The sequence below is a fragment of the Echiichthys vipera genome, assembly GCF_963691815.1.
Source record: "Echiichthys vipera genome assembly, chromosome: X".
Classification (NCBI taxonomy): domain Eukaryota; kingdom Metazoa; phylum Chordata; class Actinopteri; order Perciformes; family Trachinidae; genus Echiichthys; species Echiichthys vipera.
In genome coordinates, this window is record NC_139825.1 from 31,225,061 (window position 1) to 31,245,928 (window position 20,868).

Consider the following 20,868-nt stretch of genomic DNA (forward strand, 5'->3'; position numbering starts at 1 on the left):
ATCTCTTATTGGCAGGTAACGAAAAAAATCTTTGTTTTCCAGCTTGAATTCTTTTCTTTTGTAGTTTACTGAAACTTTTTAAGAGCCCTCTATGAGTCATTGTGCATACCGCTGTGATGTCCAGCATCACTGATTCCTGGTTCAAATCTGGGATCTAGAGCAGGCCAGATTGATAATTTGATGTCACCCTCCATATTGTATTCTTTTACCATCTTGTTCCACATTGTCAATGTTTGTTTATTAATTTCAGTTTTGCTTTGTTGAGCCAATTTGTTTCCTGTCTCCTTATATTGCCTGAATCTGGAAACTGTCCATCTTGGCCTCCTTGTCTTTCCATCTTGCCTAATATAGAGGGCAGCATGTAGAAACCAGGAACTTTACTTGAGCTGTGTAAAAGTATTGTTTCAGATTAGGGAAGGGGAAGGGGAAGGGGAAGGGACAGCCCCCCCCCCCCCCTCTTCTTTTGGTAATTGAAGTGTCTTATACCTGATACGCACCTTATACCCAGATAAACCAAGATATAAGTTTATCCCAGAGTCTGAATTGTGTTTCTGGAATCATCTGTGGGATGGATTGGAAAAGATATAACAGTCATTTTTTTTACCTCCATTCGCGTCTCTGTCCATGTTAAAAGCAGACCACCGCCCGATATCTGTCTTGATATTATTGTTAATGTTTTTAGAATTAATAACAAATGTTTTAAAGTGGTCTTTTCCCAATACCACACCCAGGTATTTAATTACTTTGGAATTCCATTTTATTTTATATTTTTCTCTAATTTCTCGGCCTGGGGAGTATTTGCCATAATCTTCTAATATCAACATCAAATTAGGAAAATTTTCTATCGGGGTCTTGAAGAGCCACAATAACATCATCAGCAAAGAGCCCTATCTGGTGCTCCTGCTGTCCTATATGGATTCCTTTCAGGTTGTTACTTGATCAATTGTGCCAGCGGCTCAATAAATATAGCAAACAAGGTTGGGCTAAAACGACATCCTTGGTGAGATCCTCGCTGTAAAATAAATCTGTCAGTTAGGTGTCCATTTATTTTTATCCTCGCTGTTGGTTCCTGGTAGAGGCCTTGGGTACATTGTATAACTTGTTCATGAATCCCTAGTTTCCCCAAAACCTGATACAGAAACCTCCAGTTGACACAGTCAAAGGCCTTTTCTGCATCGAGGCTCACGGGTACTGCTCTCAGGCCCGGTCTTTGGATCTGATCTATCATGCGGAGGATACGTCTGATGTTATCCCGAGTCTGTCTACCTGTAATTAACCTGATTGATCATCTATCAAGTCAGACGTAAAATTTTTCAAATCTTTTTGAAATTATTGGAGTAAAAATCTTATGAAATAGGTCTATAGGATTTGCAAAGTTCTGATTTTAACCTTGATTTGGATGAACAGATTATAGCCTTTTTCCAAGAGGGAGGCAGTTTGCCAGAGTCCGATTGAAGGAATTCATAAGTACCGGGGTTAATTCCTCCCTAAATGTTTTAAACCACTCGCTGGGGAATCCGTCTTAGAATTCCTTCATTTTCCTGGGCTAAGATCTCAAACAATAATTTCAGAAATGTCCTATCAGAGTTGGGTGGCACATAGACATTGACCAAAGTAACTCAATGATTATCCAATTTCCCTTTTGCTATTACATATCTTCCTCCTTTGTCATTTATTTCTTTGATGAGTTCAAAATTGACAGAGTTGGAAATAATATGGCGACTCCTCTCTTGGGACCTTTCTTAAATTAACTGAAAAGGGTATTTTTAAATCCAGATTTATCATGTTCTTGCTGAGTTAGATGCGTTTCTTGTAAATATATCACGTACATTTTTTCTTTCCTACTTTTTGCCATTACTTTTCCTCTTTTAGTTACATTGTTTAACCCGTTCACATTTAAGACGCTATTCTCACGTTGTTACTCTGCATCACAAAGGCGAACATCAGTAGCACCACTAACAATGCCAAAACCGTGGCATGGAACAAATAGATCAAATATAACAGGTGAACTTCCAAACAGTAGAGGATCTTTCTGATCCCGCTGGTGGATCTAGGGAAAGCCCCCTTAGATAAAGAGGGGCCCAACTTAGAAATGACAGGACCTAGAGTGAGGGTCCAATTTTAGAACTCAAAGAGAAAATGAAGTAACCCAGACCTCAGATAGTCGCTTTTCTTTTAGCATAGGAATAGAAGGGTAACCATTATTCTGACAACTAAAAACACAGGATATATCAGAACATTCCTTCCGGTTTTTGCTTCATTATATAATCACTGACCTTTAGTCAAAGAGTATGTGGTACTGTTGCAGCTTTTCCTTGGCTGCAGCTGCTGTTGAGTAGCTCCTCCGGAATCCTTCGTTGCGCTGCCACTCCATGGCGAAGCGGAGCTGTGACTCCAGCCAGGCCGTCGCCGGTGTCTTCTCTGCGAGTCCGCATCTCTCTAGTTCCTGCTTAACCTCCCCGCCGCTGTTGAAGACTCGTTCCCATCTCCCAATGGATCCTCATCCTGGTGAACCAGACACCTTTCTCCTTCAAGACTCTTTTAGCAGCGTTATACTCTTTCTCTTCTGCACCATCTCTGTCGCGTAATCGTGGTCGAAGGACAGGACTCTGTTCCCCAGCTGTATTTTCTTTCTCCATGCCTCTCTCAGGACTTTCTCTTTAGTCGAGAATTATAGAAAGTTCACAATGATGGGTCTCAGCTGGGCTCCGTCCGCAGGTTTCTGTGAAAGTGACCGATGCGCGATTTGAATTTTGAAGTTAAAATCTCCCGGCAGGTGGAGTTTGTATCCGAGCAGGTCTTCAACAAACTTCTTCTCCCTCTATAACTCCGTAGATGCAGGGATTATTTCTCCTCTAACTGGATTCCAGATCGGTTAACCTATCCTGCAGGGCTTTTGTTCTCGCAGTGAGATGATAAGGGCGTTGTTAGCCTCCTGTGCCCAATGTTTCAATCCACGACTCAGCCTCGTTGATGTTGCCGCTCTGTAGTTGCTGCTCAGTGGCAACTTTAGCGAGTTTGAAATCATCCAAGTCTTTTTTCACATCGCTCCTCAGCGTTTCACCAAATGAGCGAAGGGCATCCTTTACTTTGGTTTTTAAATTCCTTGTCTCCTTGCTGATGATTTCAAGGTCTGACCCCATTTCCAGCTCATGTGTCATCCGCCGTCTTCTTCCGTTTCACGGTTAGCTAGTGGTTCCGCCATTTTGTCTGTCGTCGTGTTTTTAGTCTGAGCGAGTCGAGTTTTCCTTCCCAATTCAGCTTTTCCCTGTTCACATTACAGTCTGTGTGATTTCTAGCTTTAGTTAATACCACTACATGTCCCCATCACCTCCCTACCAGTCGCGTTTTGTTTAACACTTTGCGCTGCATCTCTACATGAAAAGGTCCCACACAAATAAAGTCAACATTACCATATTTTACCACCTTACGATTTCCTTTTTAAAAAATCTGTGAAAATCATTTTACTGTATCAATAGCTTAAGATTAGATTGTCTTGTTTTGATTACTTATCCTTTCCTTTTTATTTTCATTTGATTTACTCCCCTTATTTATTTGACCAGTTCTTCTGTCCTGTTCATATTTTATTTATGTATTCATATGTACGTATGTAAACATGATACATATTGGTATTAATAATTGTAGGGAACCCAACAACCAAGCCCCTTGTGGGTTTTCTGGGTTTTTTCTCAGCATGTGCTTCTTTTTAACCTAATGTCTCTCAGTTGTAATCTTCGTTTTGTTCTTTCAACATGTTCTAAATAAATCAAATCAAATTATTTGCCAATAGTGTACTTAAATGGAGCAAAACATGTTTCTCAGTAAAAATTTAAGAGCATGAACACCTCCTACCGTACAACATACAAACAAGGATATGACAACACCATGACTTTACAGGAAGCCAAGTTTAAAAACGATCTGGTGTTGTGCAAATGCAGTGATAACAGATCTTCTTACCCAGTCCGTGGTGCAAAAGTTGACGGCTTCAGCAAAGTTGAAGCCCTGATTGAAACCACTGTGGTAAGCTCTGGGGAAAGTGATGACAAACTCGCCTGCACATTGGTTGGTGCGATAAATCTAGTTGAAAGTTCAAAAAAGAAAGAAAGAACGAAAATACAAGCTGTAAGTGCATGTTGGGTAACATATGTTATAAAGAGTATACTGAGACTGACAAACACATAGACTGCAGCAAAGTTCTGATGTCTAAAATCTAGATTTTGATTTATTATGTAATTAAAATATAGGACTTTCCCAAAAAGTAGTGAGACAGAGCAATACGTTAAAAAAATGTTATACTACTTTGTTAATGCAAGAGGAGCATTATAGAAGATTTATATTAAATAAAATACTTTCGGTGTAACTGATGTGTCATAACTAAATGCCAGGTATTCTCAGTAGCGATGACACATAGTGGATAACGATGCCACTTTGTTTTAAGACATTTTAAATGTGATGATCAATAAACAGTTACCGGGACGCCGTTGTTCATCAGTGTGTTGGGATTCATGATGGTGACCAGCTGGTGAAGGAGGTCGGGCTGAGACTCAAACAGCTCAGGTGCCAGGTTCTTCATCACTGACTCCAGGTGCTCTGCAGCATAACCAGGAGCCCCATACCACGTCTTTGGCTCCCCCCTGCAGATATGGTCAAAACCATTAGTGAAAAAAGCACTTAACAGGCATCACCACACATTCATAATTCAGAAATAAATCTACTGCATTCAGATCATTTAAACAGATAGACAACAGAGCTCAGAGAGTGCGCTGTACCAGTGAAGGTAGTTTATGGAGTAGCTCCAGTGGTCCTCAATATGCCAGCAGAAGGAGGAGAAGCACATGCCCACGTACAGCCAGGGCAACTTCATCCCACAGATGTCGGCTGTAATGTGTGTCAGCACAGAGGCATCCAGCACCGGCATGTTGTTCAGGTTCCAGCCGCTGCTCAGGTAATGCTGCAGGACAAACCAAGGCCTTAATACTCTACACTTTAGAGCCATGTCCAGCTGGCATTATAATAGTTATCAAACTGAGCATAACATTAGATCAATGCTGTTCATTTTCCACAGCTACCAGCCCAAAACCTAGCATGAGAACTAGATGAATCTGCAAAACTATAGTAAACTATTATATACATCTCCCACTATACATTCCCATGACCATGTATATTTTCTGTAAGGTTTTAGAGAGACAAAAGGTATAAATATGTTTATAGTTTCCCATAACATTCAAGCTCATTAGAATTAAGTTAAAAACACCAAATTATGGATATAAAAAAATAATATGGCCGTAGACAAATATAATCATCATCCCATAGCCGACAGATTGTACCTTATCCTCAGGAGAGACTTCAAAATGGCTGCTACTCAAAGGGAAACCGCTCCCAAACTCCTTGGAGGCGATGTCTGCTCCGTACTCCACAGTGACATCCTCCTCAATGGTGCTGACAAGACGCCAGAACTCCTTCTCCACGAGCTCAGTGGGAACCATCTAAAACACGAGGAGGTGACATGGTGTAAGGACACAAATCTAGAAACCAAAGATAGTTTCATCCCAAGTTCAAATAACTAAGAAAAGTGTTGCAGTTTCATATTACGCTTTATTGGGTCATCTTTATGTAGGAATTCAGCAAAACAAACTTTTCTGTCTCAAACATGTTGCTCATGAGGTCTGCCCACCCTGCCCACGACTAAGTCAGACCTCTAACATCTTCCCTCTCTTCGTGTTTACAGGAGTGTGTGTGTGAGGGGGACAACATCTGATAAGACAAACAGGACTTTCTCTCAAAGTGTTATCAAAGCATTCCTTTGTTACAGACCAAAGTTATAAAATAGAGTTTATGACTGTTTTCCAACATTTCCCCAAATCTGCCATATAAATAGAACACTCAGTGCGTTTACATGCACATCAGTAACCCAAATGGTCTTACCCCGGTTAAGGGAATAATCAGATTATTGAATCGAGAGAGCGATGCAGGGAAAAGCCAAACCTGGTCGGGAGAAGCAACAAAGCCATCAGAGCCGTTCTCTGGTGTTCTTTTAAAGAAGAAATATTCTCTAGATTGGACAACACGGATAAAATAGCAGCATCGATGTGCACGCCTGCTTCCTCGATGCGAGCCGCCATTGTTGTCTAAATCACAAAAGTTGTTTCTCCACTACGTCACATCTATAAAACCCCGTCCGGCGGTCCTGATTGGCTCGACCATTTATTGCGGACCCTGAAATCCCTCTGCAATGGACTGATCCCAGATGGTTGAGTGGAGCTAGGTGGAGTCAAGGCGGAACGAAAGTCATCTGGCGATAGTCAGGTTACATGAGCGGGGGTTGTATGGGAAAATGATGGAGTAACTCGACCTCCGTCCGGTACAGTAGGTGGAGCACCGCCAACATACACCTGTACTGAAAATGGCTTTTTTTCGCTTCCCCTTTGTCAAAATCACAAACAGACTTTTAGACAGAATAACGACAGAAACGAGTCTTCTTGGTAGTGATGTTACTTTCCGCAATGCTTTATTGTTGTGTTTTTTTTCAATTTGTTTTCGGCGCCGATGCTTTCTGTTTTTTGCTGTTTCCGGGTCAAAAGCCACCGCCGCAGAGTGGGGAGCATGTGCAGACGAGAAAGCCGGAAAAGTTCTCTAGGTCTGTTAAATGGGGTATGAAAACTCCAATTTTACCCGGGCTACGGTGTTTACATGGTGTTTAAGAAACCTAGGTATGCCCTTAACCCAAATATCATCGAGTTTTTAAACACACTGAATGTCAAACGATTGAAATGCATGCAAATTTTCTGAGGGGTTTTGAAAGTACTTAACAATTACACCAGTAACCATGTCGGCAGAACTATTGTTTCCACTGTTCCAAACGTGTACTGGACAGGAAATGAGGTGAGAGAGGGGGGGAGACATGCAGCAAAGGGCCGCAGGTCGGAGTCAAACTGCGGCCACTGCCTCAAGGAACTTCAGCCTCTTTACATGGGGCGACTGCTCTAACCACTGTTCCACCGGCCGCCCTGATATATTCAAATTTAATTGTAAATGAGCATCTGAAAACAGAGGCGTATAATCCTCCTGCCGTCAGTCTTCACTGCATGTTGCCATATATACTGTCTATGCAACCTATTATGTTTATGGGGTTTTTCTAAGATTCAAATCAAAAACCATATCCATATTTTACATAAACCTTCACATACACAAGAGCAACTTTCCTCCATATATTTCCAGCTCATGGACCCTTTAACATCAGTAAACAGTGATAAGCGAGAAGAGAATGCAACCCACCATACTTAAACCAGTGGTTTAGATGACATGGAATAATTACAAACTAAAAATGTTGACCTAGTAGAAAGAAACAACTTATATGGAAACCACCATATATATATATATTAAAAAGTGATGCAAACTCACATGAACTGGCATGTTGAAATAATCAGACTTAAAGGAATCGGCCATGTCTCCAAAAGCCTGGAGGGTGTAGCTCCTGCTGGCCTGCTCAAAGCCAAAAGCAACAGCAGGTTTGCCGCATTCCTGTAAAATGAATACATTTAAAATACATTTTAAAAAAGAAATTGGAGTATTATAGTATTATATTTGTGAACACCATGCAGATGATTCTCCTGTTTTTAAGAATGAGTTCCTTGGTCAGGATTTAGCTCCCTGGGGTTGCAGCTCACCTGAGCCAGGCACTTGGGGCATCTCCAGTCGCCTTTGGGAACGTCATGGAGGGGAGGGATCAGGCAGAAGATGTGATAGCTGTCATCACAGCCGTCACACAGCAGCAGGCGATCCTCAGCAGTACCAGTGCCACAAACCAGGCACATGTACTGATCCACCTGAGGAGACGGGACAATGTTGAGTGCTGTACAACACTACAGCGTGGATACATGGTGTTTTTTACTGTCCCAATACTGGAATAATAGTGATGTTAGCCAACATTTCAATACAAAACAATGCACTTACTTTACTCGAGGGAGGTTTCTTCTCCAATACAGTTTCTTCATAATTTATTGGATGTTCAATGGGCTCTGGTTTCACCTGAGTGACCACCATCCTCTCTGAAAAACATGGAGGAAGCTTTAAGATTCTTCAATTACGTCACTCATTATATTCGACACATTCCCTTTTTTTCTCTCTAAACCAAGCAGCAGTGTTTGCTTTGTTCTTACCAGGTTCTTGTTTGCAAAGATATGTCCCCATCCTCCTCCTGAGATTGGGACGATTCTCACAAACTTCCCCTGGTTCGATTTTAACACAGCCCCTCTGTCAGATTCACAGTGAGAAAGAGAAACCTCAATGAGATATGAGGGATACTCTTTTATACCAGACGACTGGTGTGAAAAGCACGTGGCTTCACTATTTAAGCACAAAATGGCCACAGTCACCATATAGATTAAGACCAGCTGGTTGTCAGTCAAAGCATTTACTTAAACATCCAGATTTAAGGACACACAAATTAGCATATCATGCACATAATACATTTTAAAAAGTGACAATGTCAGAGTCGGCGAGCGGGCTGACTCACTTCAGATCTCATGCGTTTCGCTCGGCGAGCGATGCTACAGGTCTCCTGGGGCTGGACAGACTGCCGCTGTGGCAGGTCGTGAGGGGTGTACTCCTTATCTTTAGTGTCATTGGTCAAGGTGGCTCTCTGCAAAGAGAAGTAGGTGATTGTAAAGAAAGTGACAATGCACCAAACACGGAACTGAAACAAAATTTTACAAAGCCCCTCTTTTTTTAAACCTGCATTCAAGTCAAACAAACAAAGCCGATCACACACACTCTCAAACATTATAATATCAAACTATTAGCAGTCCTTTAAATGTACTTCTTCAAACACAACAAATGCAAACATGAAAGTGTGGAGCTAGAGACGCAGGAGCAGACATATTCAATTTAACATTTCCTGTGGCAAAATATCTTTACAATACGAAGGAATCAGTTTAATGAAAGGCCACACAACAGACTAAACACTAAATAACTGGTCCTGTTTAGCAACTGCTTTTTCTATGACATTCTCAGGACCAAACTAAAACCAGGTCAAAGGACCCCTTTACCTCTGTTAAAATAAAGATTACTCCAAATTATAATGCAGTCAACTATAATAACACTGTGTGTATTGAGCTGGTGGAGAAAGAGTTAACACCTATGTTTTATGATAATAGACAGTGTAGCTTGAATGGACTTCTAATAAACACCTGCTCGATTTTTAAACAAAAATTCTAGCTACTGCAGCTCTACTGAGAAAACATAAGCGATAGGGGACATACAGGCTGATTGTCTCCAGTCTGGAACAACTTATATGGGTAGAGGATCCTCTCATAGTGTGCCCGCAGATGGGAGCCAATAGCCTTGCCTGGAGCAAAGCCCATCTTGACAGAGATCTTGGTCCAGCGCCGCTCTCTGCAGACGGCATCAAATCCTCCCTCTTCATTTACCAGCTTGGAAAGGGAGAAGTTAAGTATTCAGTCGGTATGCATGTAAAGTTGTTTTACATTCATATGCAAATAAACTTTTATTGCGAATTCCTTTAAAAAACATACACAAATCTTTATAGTGCCTCTATTTCAAAACCAGTCAAGATTTGCACACACCTTATTCAGCTGGTAAAGATCCAAAATCTTTCTTTCCACATGAGGAATTTTCAGAGTGCATCCTTGAAGCTCCCAGAACTTTGCAATTTGATCCAGGAAGTTGAGCTTCACTCTGGTCTGAGCCTAAATGCAAAGTGAAACTAATGTTGGGTATTGAACATTTCACTGTTTATTCTTTAACGATGACAACACAATAAAAACAGCTAAACAATGATTTACCAGATATTTTAAAGCTGTTATATTTGTATTGTTTGGGGAAATTGGGCAAAGACTTAAATAATCAATTGAGAATCTTTTTTATTCACCATATAGCCCATTTACACGCACTGCGTATTATGCATCTTAAATATATAAACATAATAAATAAGTGTACCTCCAACTCATTAAGTCTTTGTATCCGTGGTGTGAATTTCAGTCTGTCGACGTCACAGGCAAATGGTGGCTGCCATTCCTGAGAATGAGAATTTAAAAAAAAAAGAAGACAATGAAGCAAAATGTATGGAAGTCCGTTTCCGCCACTGAAAAAAAAAATCACCTTGGTAAGTTATTATTATGAGATACATACAAGTTTAAATAATGACATAAAAGGTCATAATAATGATATAAAAAGGCACTGTCCTCATCACAACAACCATGGCATGTGGGCTGGCGATATGCGATTTTCAACAAGGTAACCACTACAGCATTACAGGTGACTTTTGTAAATGTTAGGTGTTTGGTATTTTTTCATGGTCTTTTAATCAACACGGCTTTGTAATTTTGATACTATCGTTAAGCTGTGAATTCATTCATTCATTCATCTTAAACCGCTTATCCCGGGTCATGGTCGCTGGAGCCGATCCCAGCTGACATCGGAAGTGAGGCGGGGGTACACCCTGGACAGGACGCCAGTCTATCGCAGGGCACATAGCGACGAACAGACAACCATTCACACTTATTGGCAATTTTAGAGTCATCAATTAACCTAACACGTGCATGTCTTTGGATTGTGGGAGGAAACCGGAGTACCCGGAGAAAACCCACACAGACCACTACACCACCATGTAGCCTTGTTAGGCTGTGAATGAGATGTCGCCAGTGAAACCTGGTTCAGTGAACACATCCCAGACACTTCTCTTCAGCTGCCAGCTTTCAGCTTTTTTCCGCGCGGACCGTGTCACTGGGATCTCTGGAAAGACCTTGTCAACTAAGGTTGGCGTAAAGATGTCACAGTGTTAAGGAAATCATGCAGTCCTCATCTAGAGTCTCTCTTCATAAACTGCAAACCGTTATATTCACCGCGAAAGTTCTCCTTGTTCATCCTGGTCAGTGCTTACATTCCACCTCAGGCCTGTGTAACTGAGGCGTTAAAACACCTGGCTGACCAGGTATCAGATGTGGAGAAAAAACATCCAGACTCCCTACTCATCATTCTTGGGGATTTTAAGAGCAAACCTCAGCCAAGAACTCCCAAAATACAGTCAACAGATAAAATGTCACCAGGGATGCTAACACACTGGACAACTGTTACACTGTTTTAAAGGACACTTACTTCCCCCTTGCGTGATTAATAAAGTAATTATTCTTCTATCGCTCCGTTTCCCGTGCTGCTTTGGGACGCTCTGACCACTGCATGGTCCATCTTATACCAACCTACAGGCAGAAGTTAAAATCAACAGAGCCTGTAGTGAGGAGAGTAAGGGCGCACTCACACTCAACATCCGTACCGTGCCCAAGCACGTTTCACGGCTTAAGTCTAGTTCGTTCGACCAGTGTGAGTGCAACCGTACCGCTCCTAGACACGGTATGGTTTCACTCAGGGCGTGATCACACTGTCCTCCCGGACCACGACCCGGACTTTAGGGTACTTGTCCCCCCTCCCTCTCCCCCCCGCGCCCCAGCCCCGTTTGTACTCACACTGCCAGGGCCTCGGCCAATGCTTCTTGCTGTCCATACGCCTTCAAGCCGTAACACGTCACACGCATTGATCGCGTGTGTGTGGCTTTGTTTACAAATCTTTCCACAGACCTCGGAGTTTTTGTGCGTCTTGTCGACTGTTTTTGAATATTTTCATCCGACCAAATCTGCAGTAAACACAACGTGAACCTTTCACCACCATTGTTGTTGTTAAATGTCCGCGCATGGTCCGTCCTTCTATTTACATGTCCGAACAGGCGGACATAACGCTACTGCCGTAGGGCTCGTGCTCGTACACGTGCGCACGCTCGTGCTCGTACATGTGCAAACGGCTCCGCTAAAGCCCACCTCTTTCAAGCGGGCCGTGGCGGCCCAGCTGGCCCCAGTTGAGCGCGGAGCGGGTGCGCTCACACTACTTAAAGGTACTAGACTTTAGCTGAAAAAACGGCTTTGGCCGCGGCCAAAAGGACAGTGTGATCACGCTCTCACACTGGTCAAACGAACTAGACTTTAGCCATAACTACCTTGATCTAACATGCCAGAGGCTGTTCACCTCGGAGACCTGCTGCGGATATGGGTACGGCCTGGCGCGAGATTTACACCTTCTCACCCAGATTTTCAAGGTCTACGGCGGTTCTGACGGAGAGACGTGTTACGCCATGATGACGTATAGGGAGGCAAGAAGCATTCCGCCGAGGCCCAGGTAGTGTGAGTACAGTTTGTACTCAAACTGCCTGGGCCTCGCGCGAATGCTTCTTGCCTGCCTATACGTCATCACGCCGTAACACACCACACGCATTGATTGGCGTCATCGCGACGCGTCGCTTTGTTTACAAATCTTTCCATAGACCTCAGAGTTTTTGTGCGTCTTGTCGACTGTTTTTGAATATTTTCATCCGACCAAATCTGCAGTATACACTCCACCTCCGCATCACACCAACGTGAACCTTTCGCCGCCATTGTTTTAAATGTCTGCGCATGGTTCGTCCTTCTTTTTTCTATGTCCGAACAGGCGCACATAAAAGGACGTCAGAGTCGCCGTAGGCCTCATGCTCGTGCCCACGCTCGTGCGCACGCTCGTGCTTGTACACATGCATACGTGCTTTACAAAAGCCCACCTCTCCCAAACAGTCCGTGGCCGGCAAGCTGGCCGAAGCTAGGCGCGGTGCGGTTGCACTCACACTGGTCAAATGAACTAGGCTTTACCCGTAAAACCTGTTTGGGCACGGTACGGATGGACAGTGTGAGTGCGATCTCAGATGTTCAACAGATCTCTGGAGCTGTATGAAGTTCCCTCCTGCTTCAAACGTTCCACTATCATCCCGGTCCCCAAAAAACACATTTGCCTTGATTTATAAAAAATAAAAGCAAGTGCTTAGTATGATATATTCAAGAAAAGTAGAAACCTAACATTGAAAAAATATTTAGAATAATATCCTCGGCATAAAATAAACAGTTAAACATAGTGTTTTTTCTCCCATGTTCTCAAAAACACAGAACCAGAAATGATCCATCAATTAATGACAACAATCTCCAGTGTTGCCAAGTTTGGCATTGGGGTGGGAGCGGAGGTTTCATCAGTTCATGTGCGCAACTGACAAGGCTGGGACTGGTCTTCTAGTTGCTTTTGACAGATGAGAACATCCACGGGCTTCGATGCACAATATGTATTTTTTCCAGTCGATATTGATAGTTGACAAAGTATGCTTCTATAACCTGTAGTTTCTGCACACCTGAGGGTAAGAGAGGCTCAGATATGGTGAGTATAGACTTCTTTTTAAATCTTCAGACATACTTGGTTCTTATATTGCATTTTGCCTAAGAATTCAAATTAAATGCAATAACAATTTGTCAAAGCAGATATCATGTGTAGCCTGTATATTGGTTAATATACACTAATATAGCTGGATAGACCAGTATTGGCTGATAATATATCTGTCCCAATATTTATATACCGTGCATCCCTTTTTAAAATCTAAGGATTTTTTTGTTTGTTACAATTTACATGATTTTATTAAATTTCACTTTGCAGGTACTATTTTACTTAGTCTATTCAGGCGCTGTTATTGTTATTTACTAAAAGGCAGCTTGGCATTGCCAGTCAATCCATGAGCCTATAGATAGGTTACTATTAAAGGCTACTTGTTGTTTCAAGTTAAATAGCAGTTTAAATGAAAACATGCAGTTTAGTATGCTGTGGTTGTTTAAATATTATAATAAATAATTCAGTTAATACATGTGGATTTTGAATTTTTATTCAGTCCTTAAAAATATAGTAGTCAATGGACAACACAGTGATTTGTACATATTTTGTCAAAACTGAGACTATTCTAAAATAGCAGCAAATATATTTACATTCATCACAGGTTAAAACATGTTTTTGACAATAATTGCAATCACTGTGTAAATTTCAAATTGTACTGGAATGACACACATGCAATTAATGGAGAGATGTCAGAGCGAGTGGGCTGCCAATGGCTCAGCGTGCAGTTGGGGGTTTGGTGCCTTGCTCAACAGTCCAGTCCACACTTTATTCATGGTACACGCAGGGACTCGAACCAGCAACCCTTCAGTTCCCAAGCAAGTCACCTATGGACTGAGCTAATGCCGTCAACTGTTTCGTACACATCATGTGTTAGTTTTTAGATTGCACTCGGCCATCAAGTCCACGCAGATATCGAACACATCTTCGTCACGCGGGAAGTCCTTGAACACGCACTCTTTCAGGCAGGGTTGAACCTTCTCCAGGTCCACAGGATGAAACAGTCTCTACCTCCATACAGGTGTGGGACTGCATGCAAAATGGAGGGACGTCAATGAGGTGATCGTGAGTTGTGGACTTGACGGACTCCGTGGTTGTTCCACGTCAATACAACCTCATTAAGTTCTTCCTATGAGGCAAATTTGTGATATTCAATCAGAGTGTGTAAAAATATTAGGCATTGGTGATAACTGTGTTAGTGAAATACTCCAGACCATGTTTTGTTTTATTTGTTTTGAAAAGGGTGCCATTATGCCATGCCATTTATTACACAGGACAATTCTAGTATGATGCCTACTAATTTGATGCAAAGCTACTCTGTGCTACGACGGCATATTAGGGCCATTAGACCTATGTGTCACAATAAATACATGAATATATAATACGATATTCTCTGACATTGAAGTGATTCATTTACAATACAAGAAGAAAAAAAAAGAGAAATAATTGGATATTCTCTGTATCTGTATATGTTTTGGTGAAAAAAACGTTTTTTCTCATTGCGCAAGGTTTTGATTTACCCTTAGTAGACGTGATATCATCTACTAAGGTTGAGTCAAAACCTTCGTTCATTCTCTTCACGACAGAGACTTTCACGGTCATTTGTAACTAAAAAATATTATTGTACAATCTTTCATCTCATAATGTGTCCATTACCTGTATTGTTTGAAGAAAGCAAAACTGGATCAAGAACATGTCCAAGAAGTTGTCTGGGAAGTAGCCATCTTCTCTCAGTTTGTCAAAAAGGTCTATCCAAAACTGGACTCGCTTCGCAGGGATCAGCCACCATTGTTCAATGCGCTGGTTTCCAGGACTTGGACCAAAGGTTACAGTGTCCGTCTCAGCTTGGTTCTCAGAAAAATGCAAAAAACGCTGCATTTCAGCCATGTGGCCATTTTCGGTTCCTAAAGCAAGTCTGGCGGGGCACCCATCAGCAGTGAGCACATCATTCATGAAGTAGCCGGCGATGATCTTTGGATCATTGTTTGTTTTGTGAGATTCAAGGCGGATCATCTTTCTGGAAAACCCGTGAATGCATCCACTGATTGCAATTCCAAATGGCTTAAGCTTGTTGATGTGCCAGACATAGTTTGGACCACACGCGCCTCTGTAGTCTGTTTCTTGACCTCAGATCAACACCTTCACCATCCAATAACTGTAGTAATATTAAAACTGTTTCTCTGTCTTGGTGCATCCATCTGTAACCATGGCACTGACCAGATGTCTGTTTAATAAAGGTTATTGAAATCCTTTCAAGAGTGCGTTTGCTTAATACAATCCCATGTGAATTTGCAAGCAAATTAAGTATTTCATCTGTTGTAGAGCCACGTTTAAAATAGTCCTCTATGTACTCACAATCCAGAGTCAAACTGAATAGGAGATCTCGCCAAAGTGCTGCTACTCTGTTGACAAAGACTGTTAATCTTAAAAATATAACATCTTTACATGATTTCTCTACAAATGTTTTCATGATACCGGGTTGTTTCTAAGAGAATGTAATTTCATCTGTTTTTATATATTTTCTTGCCTGTTTTGAAGCCAATGTCTCCGTTTTTAAATAGACATCTTATTTTGAAAAACACTACTTCCTACTTCCTCTCTGTGTTGTTTGGCGGGGCAAAAAGCTACTTGACTACAGAGTGAACGAGCTAACAGTGACACGGTAAAAGTTCAAAGTATACTAAAATAAAATAATAATAGTAAATAAAACAAGGCAACAAAACAGAAACAGCATCTGAGTATATTTTAGCAACCCCTCGAGGAGGCACATGGTTTGTGTGTGTTGTACTAATGGTAATTGTTTGATTATTTGATGATGATTTGTTGGAAAATATGCTAACTCTTTTCCCCACGTTTGGTGAATTAGCAGTTTATTGTGTAGTGTAATATTGAGGTGTATGAGTAAATACCATGATCATTAATCATCTGTTATAGATAGAAGTGGGAACAGATATGTGATTATTTTGTTTTCTTTGTTTTTTGTCAGTTCTCACATTGGTAGACCTTTTATCTAATAATTTTGACTTTTTGTCTCATAATTATAACTTTGCAACTCATAATTCTGACTATCTTATTATTTCAACTTTTTATCTCATAATAATGACTTACCATGGCAATATATATATATTTTTCAGTGGCAGAAACGGGTTTCCATAAAAATGACACCAAATCTTTGATGGTTAGACTGAAACAGAAGTCCTTGAAACATTGTTTTTTGTCAGAGAGAGTACATCATGTTATTGTTGCATTCTAGTGAGTATGTATATATACAGAAAGACCATTTGCCTCTTGGTTCTTATCATTTCAGCTGCACTGTCAGTCTGCACATTCAAGAGAATGCAGTTATTTCAGTAAAACCACAGACTTTGATTAAAGGCAGATATAAAGGAAGTCATAGCATGTCTGTGCAAACATGCAAAAGATGCTGTGAACGGGGAATTAGGATGGTCAATATTGGTAATCTAATAATAGGCCTACCTGATTAAATGTTGATTGTTTTTTTTATTGTGGCACAAAACTACACAGGAAATGCACATGGTTTGTATTCAGCTGCGTGGCAATGTTGAAATGTAAATTTAGAAATATGTCCAAATGTTTGGCTTATTTATTAAATGATATAATTGTCATCAGGATGTGATTCCACGAAACACAAAAATATAACATTGCTGCATGTTGCTATGTAAAGGAGTTAACTACATCTCTCTTACTAACAGACTAAGCACTGCCTGATATTTGCACACAGCATTACTGATAAAAAACAAACCTTCTCAGACCACAGTACTTCCTGTTAGACTAGAGAACGTGGTGAGAACTGCCGGTGATAATGTTAGCCATTACACTGTTATAGACTGACGTAGTTATATTGTTAATTAAGTTGCTAAATAACGTGTTTAATATGAACAGAACTCTTGGATATCCGTCCGATAGTAACTTAAATAGTTGGATCGGGTATCGGTGACAGTAGGGCTGATCTATTCAATAAAATTATTTATTATTGTCATTTTATATTTTAATAATAATTAACAATTGAGTAAATGTGCATTTATTTGTTACATGTTGTTTTACAAAGCAGTGTTTAGCCTAAGTCAAGCCTGATGTTGCCTCGGACATTAAATAATGATCAGAGTACAGATACAGCTTATTAATAAAACACTGGTATCGGATCGGTACTTGGTATTGGCCAATACCCAAAAACAAGTATTAGTATCAGGACTGAAAAAGTGCGATCAGTGCATCCCTATTTTCTTTTTCGCATATTTAAGTACTTTTCATTTACCCTAAGTACAGAGTAATTTGTGGAGATACATCAACTTGTTATTACTTGCGTATAATCACCAAATTACACTATCAACGTTTGTTTTGTTTTTGACCAAGTTCTTACCAAACTCCAACTGACACTACATTGCTATGAAAAGTGCCAAACTGCCATGCAGGATGTGGTGAACTGATCAACTAGGCTTGGAAGTTTAGCCCCAGCTCTTGATCAAATTCAAACTTTAACTATTACAATTAATTTTCTTTAGAACTGACCACCTGTTGCATGCAATGTTACTGTAGGATTAGCACGATAAGATGTAAAATGTTGCACACGAGATTTACTGGGTCTGGCCAGGCTCTTTTTTTTATATTAGGATGGAAATGCTGCTCAGAGGAGGGACAACAATAGCCGCATTAACACAACTTTAGCATCTGTAGACAAAGCTGGATTAGAGCAACAAATGTCCTGGCACAAAAGAAAAACAATTACTTTGAAACATATCGAACATCACACACAAGTCTGACCACACCAGTTAAAGTGCCGTTTTGGTCTGAACATGACAAACATAAGTGGTGAGAAGGTAAACGCCAACCGCCTTAAGATGGAAATCATTTGCATATGTGCTACTAACACTCGACAGTCAAAATGTGACCTGTGCAGAACAGTGGAGGAAATACAGGCCCCGTATTGTGCACCCAGAAAATCACTGATCAAAAACAGGTTGTGGTGTAATGTCTTCTTCCCTTCTAAAAAGAAACCCAACCTTTCTTGTTTATACTAGAGAAAAGGAAACAACGAAAGGAGATCTCAGGCCAGATATCACATCTAAAAAACACAGGATGTTACATGGTATCTACCTTTGCCATGCAAGACTTCAGCATGCCCAGTGTCCTCTTAACACAAACACACAGAACATAACAATTACACACAAATGTGCTTCACACGCCACCCTGGAGCCAAATTAAGTCTGAATATTCAGTAGAATCTGCTGGTGCATGACACAAAACATATATTGTTCTCCTATTGGAACATTTATCAGTTTTATATAGCAGGATATATTAAGAAGCAGGCATTAAATTTGAACTTTTTTGAGGTACTGCTTCTTACCAGATAGCATTTAGTTTTTATAATACTGCCCTGCGTTTTATAACCTGTCATAAAGATGCAATGATAACTTAAAGCTGTTCGGGCTAGAGTGTAGTAGTCTATAGCTTTTTCTCTCTTGTACTTCTGAATGATAATGTTATTATAAGAGATTTTGCACTGATCAAAACAGTGCAGTAAAAAAAAAAAGTCCCTTGGTCTATCCCGTCGTATAAAGATAGACCTAGACTATCTGCATTCAATCTTTGCTCAAAACTGTTGCCACTGCCGTCTTTTGTTTACTGAGCTGTGCACTTTCGGCCATGCCTTCAAGTGCAGGTTTCTTTTTGAAAGAGCAAACACCAAGCAGTCCCCCACCCACCATTTTTTTTGTTGTTTTATTGCAGCCCATCCACTCCTACCCAGTTCGGCCTAGTCACGCAAAATAAGCTTCCTTATTTCCACTAAAGATCAGTATCGTCATGTTAACTGATCACCAAGTGTCATTACTTAAAGGAATTTGACTTGTTGGTGACAATTAAAGACGCAAATGTATAAAGACATAAGATAAAAAATAAGAAACTGTGCAATAGAATATGAAAAAACAGACACTGATGAAGGCCAAAAAATAATTAATCCATGCTATTATCATAAATTCAGCTACAATTTTCCTTTAATCTAATTTTCGTGGAAAATTGGACACACCCTTGAATAAACTCCCTCATCATCCAGCACATAAGAAATAAGGTCAATGTGAGATTAACTCCAATTCTGTGCATTTTAAGAGAAAGCACTTCATCTTTCTGTCCTGAAAGACTTGATTAATGCGACGTGTTTGGGAGTGATTGGGCCAAACAACCTTCCCAATTAGAAAAAGAAAATACTCTGATATTATAAACTCCGCGAGTTATAATAAGAACATTATCTTAACGTTATTCTGCAAATTAGCTAACGCTGTCATAATTATGTAATACTCGCATTCAAGTTGTTTTTAAACACATAAAAGCTGCGATTTATAAAAACAGAAACTGAATGTCCGTGAATGCGTCTCTTCTCTCCATAAACAGTTGGTCAACGGGCACGTACGTGACGTTACCAACGGTAGACAACTGCAGCTCTGAACGGCCAGATTAACGTCAGCTGGGTCGCCTCATACACGGACTAAACCCGTCAAATCCTGTTTGGAAAGTTAAGCTATATACATTTAATTAACTGTTCGTCAAATTATTATTTTAAAGTAGCTAATTCCCCCTGTCCAGGAAGCATTTGATATTACTGCGCTAACGTAAACATACGTATATTTGCATACAGGAAAACTTTAGCGTTTGAATTATTTTTATTTATTTTTTTTATTTTTTATTTTAGAAATCACACTCTTTTAAGGTGTTGATAAAAATAAACACACGTCTGTCTTGTTCTGGGGTTTAAAAGTTGACCGGGACACAGATTTCTAGGTCTGATTGTGCTTCTTCACTACCGTTGGAAACACAACACACTCAGCTCCGGAGCCGCAATCCGCCATGTTGGAAAAGCTGTCTAAAAAACCCAACTTTACCTGCTGGATTACCACCAGCAGCCGCGGCCGGCACACAAACACACACTCCCACAAAAATACTATAATAACATGACTAAATAAAGAAACCCTCACCTGTGGCGGTCGGATCTTGCAGATGCCAGTTTTCTCCGCAATGGGTCGTATTTTGTTGATGTACGCGAAAGGGTCGGCGAATTCCTCCCAGCTGGGCTCAAAAACAGGGCACTCCGGCGGGGGGATGAACTCACTCAGCTGCGGTTGTTGAGTCATCGTTGCATCTTCGTTATGTCTGCAGCTGAAATGTGTCTTTAAAGGGCTTCCTCACGCCGAAAACACTCGCTAATTCCCCGTCTTTCAGCTCATACCCACTACTCTCCACTCATTGAACTCAACGAGACGAGCCGTGACAGCCGGAGACGGTGTACCTCCGCCTCAGAAAGTAGACGCACCCACATAATCAGCCTTTTTTATTTTATTTTACACCCAGTTTTGTTTTTATCTCAGGCGATTTAAGCACTATATAACATGTTTTATATTTTTGCATTTTTCCTGCACTGATGCATCTGTTTGAATGAGTTAAATAATGTATGACTGTGATAGTGAACGCCTAAATAAACAGTTAACACTTTGCGAGCACCTTACAATACTCTTTAGTTAATGATTGTTATTGTATTTTCCATTTCATATTATTGTATTTTATTTATTTCTGTTATCTAGTAATGTTTATTATAGATTAAGAACACGCGGAAAA

At 40.6% G+C, this 20,868-nt stretch overlaps 1 protein-coding gene across 1 annotated transcript in view; it reads right to left on the reverse strand.

Moving 5' to 3' along the window:
• The window catches only part of kdm5ba (lysine demethylase 5Ba), a 34,465-nt gene extending 13,974 nt beyond the window's left edge, over positions 1-20,491 (reverse strand). Inside the window, exons 1-13 of the mRNA XM_083938979.1 lie at positions 20,232-20,491; positions 9,958-10,035; positions 9,585-9,707; positions 9,261-9,431; positions 8,516-8,641; positions 8,160-8,253; positions 7,954-8,048; positions 7,668-7,826; positions 7,402-7,521; positions 5,328-5,486; positions 4,770-4,951; positions 4,472-4,634; positions 3,958-4,077 (exon numbers count right to left, since the gene is read on the reverse strand). Coding sequence (XP_083795105.1) covers positions 3,958-4,077; positions 4,472-4,634; positions 4,770-4,951; positions 5,328-5,486; positions 7,402-7,521; positions 7,668-7,826; positions 7,954-8,048; positions 8,160-8,253; positions 8,516-8,641; positions 9,261-9,431; positions 9,585-9,707; positions 9,958-10,035; positions 20,232-20,387 — 1,746 coding nt within the window. The 5' untranslated portion in view covers positions 20,388-20,491. The remainder of the gene's footprint in view (positions 1-3,957; positions 4,078-4,471; positions 4,635-4,769; positions 4,952-5,327; positions 5,487-7,401; positions 7,522-7,667; positions 7,827-7,953; positions 8,049-8,159; positions 8,254-8,515; positions 8,642-9,260; positions 9,432-9,584; positions 9,708-9,957; positions 10,036-20,231) is intronic.
• Positions 20,492-20,868: the final 377 nt, after the last annotated feature.